We start from the raw sequence: 5,573 nt of genomic DNA on the forward strand, positions 1-5,573 counted from the left end.
TGCAGTTTGTTCAACCGACTCACTGTTATCTAAACCCAACGATGTTCTGTGACTGTGAGGATGCACCATATGCGAAGTGTGTCTAATGCAGTTAATGAAGCCTCGGGTTTTTTTTTTTTTTGGGTTTTTTTTTTTTTGCAATGACATCAGATTTTCGGACTCCCACCCACTGGAGCTCATTGGTTCTTGACGGGCTGTCGGAAAAGCGTTGACATTGTCCCGGTGACTTGTCCCCGGGTGATGGGGAGGAGGGACCTACTATAAAATACCCCTCGTCACTCTCGGGCGTGCCAAACACAAACAGTGCACGAGTGAACTGGAATAACACACTAACAATACACAACACGCGCTTGCACCTGCTACCGGTAAGTTTGAATATATAGAAAATAAATGCAATGATTTGATGACTTTTTAAAAAGTATTAAAAGCAATGTAGCCTGCAATTAGTAAACGCCTAGCATGACTTAAATGATTAAATGATGTTCTCCTTCCAATTATTCAGTTGAGTAATTTGTACATGCTACTATTATATGATTTAGCTATTAGATAATCTCTAACTGTTTTCAAAATTATCTTTTATATAGGCCTATAGTTTGCTTTTTCGCCACTAAACTCGCAAACTGTGTAACAAACTTCAACAGCTTTACTTTAGGGAACTTATGGAGTTGGAGAGATTATGAATTTCTAGAACATGCTACTCTTAATTTGCTGTATTGCATTTAATTAAACCATATTATATATATATATATTTTATTTATTTTACTTTTAGTTTCTAATTACATTTGTTTCATTGTAAAAATGTATTTTTGTATTTGTTTTTAATCATTACCTTCTTTTAAAGGAATATTGACATCTGTGAGAAGCTGCGAGCGCACTGAACATCATGGACTCCGACACGAGCCGAGTGTCCAGTAGACCTTCTTCTCCTGAAGGCGATGATCTCTTCCTGTCCGCAGTCAAGAAGTCCGTGGGTTTCTCCGGCGCCGTCTCCTCCACGCAGAGCGATTCTCCTCCGGAGTTAAGAGGCGCAGATCTGCATGGCAGCTCCAGCGCCGACGAGGACGCAATGGCTCTGAAGATGCTCTCCAAAAAGGACCGTAAACTTCTATCCGAGAACGAACTGCAGAGTATGCGCCTCAAGATCAACAGCCGCGAGAGGAAGCGCATGCACGACCTCAATATCGCCATGGACGGGCTCCGGGAGGTCATGCCCTACGCCCACGGGCCATCCGTGCGCAAGCTCTCCAAAATAGCCACCTTGCTGCTCGCACGCAACTACATCCTTATGCTGAGCAACTCGCTGGAGGAGATGAAGCGGCTCGTGAGCGAGATCTACGGTGGAGGGAGCGGGGCCCATCACGCCGGTTTCCACCCGTCCGGGTGCGGCACCCTTGCACACGCGGCCGCTCCGTTAGCGGGTCACCCTGCTGCTGTCTCGCATTCCGCTCACCCGGTACATCATCCTCTGCTACCACCAGCAGTTTCCAGTGCCGCATCTCTCTCCGGCCCGGGTCTCTCAGCCGTCAGACCGCATCACGGACTCCTCAAGGCACCATCGAACTCAGGGCCACTGGGCGCTGGTTTCCAGCACTGGGGTCCCGGGATCCCGTGTCCGTGTAGCATGTGCCAGGTGCCTCCGCCTCATGTGTCCGGTATGAGCACCGTCAGCATGCCACGACTGACCAGTGACTCAAAATAAAGTACTGAACTTTGATAACAGAACTCTGAGAACGAACCATAGACTTTTATATATATTAAAAAAAATGTATTATCTCGTGTTTATCATGACTGAACAATTTGGAAAGCACAAGATCTGAAGCGAAGAAGAATGAATCAAAGCCACTAACATAGAGTTTTCTAACACTTTAGAGATATTAGGGTTATCCATGTGCATTTCTGTGTATGAATTTTGTGAAAATGGTATACCTTACTCTTTTTAGCCTTCAATCCTGAGATTGCTACGAAAGAACAAGTTTAATGTGAAATAGAGTTGTTAAAATAAATCCGGCCAATTCATGCCTCAGTTAAAGAGGGCTAAATAGTTTCATGGGCCATTACTATTAGACGAAACGAAAGTTTTGAAAAACATAATAGGACTGTATGCTGTGTAAATATGTAGATAGCGTTTGTACAGTTTGAGAGATTTTATATTACCTTCCTAGTTTATATTCGGGGTCAGAATGCATTTGCCAAGCGCTGTCTGTAACAGGAAAGATCCACCTCTCTCTCTCTCTCTCTCTCTCTCTCTCTCTCTCTCTCTCTCTCTCTCTCTCTCTCTCTCTCTCTCTCTCTCTAGTTTTCTGGCTTTCCATCTTTGTTGTTTTTATTTACTTCTTTCTGCACAAACTTACCCGTCATTGCCGATGCGAAAAATTATCAACTTTTATTTTTTATAATAAAGTGCAAAATGATATTTATTTACTTATTTTGATGGTATTTTCAAATTAATGTGCGGTGAATGTTTGTCATAACTGTAAAATAAATGTTTTAAATTGATGCATTTATTTACTTGTTTGTGCTTGATCAATTAACCCAAATATTTTTTTCAGTATGGAAGCTCAAATATATTCTTCAAAGTACTTTCAAAATGAAAGGAAACATGAACTCTATCTATCTATCTATCTATCTATCTATCTATCTATCTATCTATCTATCTATCTATCTATCTATCTATCTATCTATCTATCTATCACTTAAAACGTAAAAAATAAATAAATAAAAAGATAAAGTTCAGCGCAGTTAATTTGACGAAAAAAGTTAAAAACATTTATTTTACGTTTTTAGATAACGGTATGCTTTTTTCCCCCGGAAACAATAACCACTTATTCGCTCGTGATAAGAACAAACAGAGAGTGCTCTGGCCGACACCATTTATTTATTGTAAACTGGAACAAAGATGTTCTAAAAAGATTGAGAATGTTTAATAACTTGAGCCGAGATTATTGACAGACGGTAAACCTGTGTGTACCACCACTCTGTGTGGCAGAATTCATTTTAAATACCACAGTTTACAGATTAATAATTTATTTTTTGTTTTATGTAGTTTATATTTATAATGCATTATTGACGACTAATGCTTGATAAATTCTATAATAATTGTTATTATATAAAAAGTTATTGTAGCCTATATGATTTACGCATTATCCTATCAGAATGTATACAGGCAAATTAAACTAAACTGAATGAGTTTCTTTTTTTAACCAAATATCAGTAATAATACAAAACAGAGAGTGAATATAAATTAAATGGATTGTTCATTCTAATTAACGAAATTAAACAAATGTATGCTCAACTTTTGCGCACTTAAAAAGCGTTCGCCACTGTCCATTTGCGTTCAAATTAAAATTATGTTTATCTTAACCCGGTAACGTGGAACACTAATCATTGATAAAACAGGCAGACAGACTGAGTCAAAATATAAATATAAATATAAATATAAATACAGTCATATAGAAAACAAGTTGATTGAGATAGAAGGAATGTGTCACAATGACTTTTCCGTAATTTGGCACATCTATGACATCGAGCTGTGGAATTCGCCTTCATTTCCTCACTTCTCATGTCACCTGTGAACACCCTTACCTGTCAAAGCAAACAATTCTTCTGCTTTGGACAGCTTTCCAAATGAGACCAAAAGTAGATTTTCTTATTAACTTTTATGAAGGCCATCATTCTGGGAAAAATAAGATTACCCTCATGTTTTTAAGCCTCAAGGAGACGATCATTTATTTAGAATGCAAAAAACGCAGTTGCTGTCTTGCACTACACAAAATATACAAAAAAAAAGAAGATGCGAGATGGAGGGAATAAATAAAGGAGTATTAGGTGGAATACATAACTAAACGCCAGCAGCTGGATGGCAGATTGCTCTTTCTGTTGCAATGTTTTCCAAGGGATTTTTGAGCTGGAACGATACGGAGTGAAGCTGGCTTTTGAATATTCATATTTGCAACGTGTTTATTTGTTTTAAAATTCATTATATTATATTATTATAATAATTCACCATATTAATTTTGCACAGCAAAAAAGGCATTTATTTTTATTTTATATGGACAAACGTTAACTGATTATTTTAAGATATATTTTATTGATGTATACTGTTTCATTTGCATATTTTATTTGCAGATTTATCCTAGATGGGCATTTCAATAACATCTTCATTTCACAACTAAATAGTCTAAATTCAACAAAAAAGGCCTCATAAACAACAACAAATCTTTTTACGTAAGTTTCCAAGCTTCAATGAAAAAAAGTTTCATTACATCCACCCAGTAGCAGTCAGTGTAATACTAATTTCGACTCCAGATTGAGCTCCATGAAAGCAAACAGGCTGCTGATGTCTTGTCTTCCTTCACTAACATCTGCTTGTTAGTAATCTTCAGCCGCCTCGCCCATTTGCTCCGCGTAAAATGCAATTACTTCGAAAGGTAATGAGAATTACACGCTATCACGTTTCCAAATTAATCAGAGCAGCACCTCCCCCGCGGAGCCACTGAACAGAACACCTTAACGAAGGTCTCCTCTCACTCACTGATTACTGACACATAGGCTACTGTATTTACAGATACTAATAGGCATCACTAATAACGCACGGACAAATATTGCAAAGCAAATCTACCTAACCTATTCAGTGATCAGGAAGTACCAATATAAGGGTAGGCTACTTAATTATGCCGCTGAATTCACAGACCAGTTCACTTAAACAAAATGACAAAGACAATAAACTGAATGTACATAATCTGCTACTATTAGAAAAAGTTATTATATAGGCTAAATGAAACTTTTTGAATAGATAGCTAACATTTATCCATGCCAAACTAGAGCAGCCTCATGCATAGCATTTCCACAGATTGTTTAGTCTTTAATATTTATGTGTGTGTGTGTTGGTTTTAAACTCAGATCTTAAAACCATTCTTAAATCCTCTGATTCAGCACAGATGTTGGGCCATTCAGAGGCAAACACTGGGCCTTGTTAGTCCAAAGGATTAGACGGAGAGGATTGAAGAGATGCATCAAATGTGGTGGAAAAACACAAATAATGTAAATAAAAAAAAAAAAAAACAGCCAAAATAAGCAAATAAACAAAGTGCATCTGTAGCATTGTGGGACAAAAGAAAGTAACAAGAAAGAGAGACGGGGAGAGAAGTTAAGTCATCCTCTCGGTCTCCTTCAATTCTAAAATGTGTTTCTCGGCCTCTCAGTTTCATTGATCCATCATCGTTATTACAAGTGTCAGTCATTCATCACATAATCATTCCAAGAAGTGCATTTTAGAGGAGAAGCAGACGGATGATTTGAGGAACCTGTACAGTGGCCATATGAGACCACACGTCCCCTGAGACAAGTGTTTATCTCACCCTCCATCATCTGTTCTTCCTTATGTAACACACCCCGTGGAGCCGAGGACATCCTCATGTAAAAGACATTTTTATTTTAGTTCATTGAGATTCATTAGGAAAGTGTCATGTGATGATTGCATAATTAATCAGTCTGATTAGTAAAAATAAAATGGATTGGAACTATACAGGCATAAATGGGCAATACATTTTTACATTAATTAATTCATTTAGATG

General features: G+C 37.9%; 1 protein-coding gene across 1 annotated transcript; it reads left to right on the forward strand.

The window, feature by feature from the left end:
- Nucleotides 1–280: 280 nt before the first annotated feature.
- Nucleotides 281–2,502, forward strand: olig2 (oligodendrocyte lineage transcription factor 2). Its single transcript, XM_079880324.1, has 2 exons — nucleotides 281–365; nucleotides 842–2,502. Exon 2 carries the CDS (start codon nucleotides 884–886, stop codon nucleotides 1,697–1,699), a length of 816 nt encoding a protein of 271 aa, XP_079736450.1. The 5' UTR covers nucleotides 281–365; nucleotides 842–883; the 3' UTR covers nucleotides 1,700–2,502.
- Nucleotides 2,503–5,573: the final 3,071 nt, after the last annotated feature.

This window comes from Squalius cephalus, assembly GCF_949319135.1.
Source record: "Squalius cephalus genome assembly, chromosome: 9".
In the NCBI taxonomy this organism is placed as follows: domain Eukaryota; kingdom Metazoa; phylum Chordata; class Actinopteri; order Cypriniformes; family Leuciscidae; genus Squalius; species Squalius cephalus.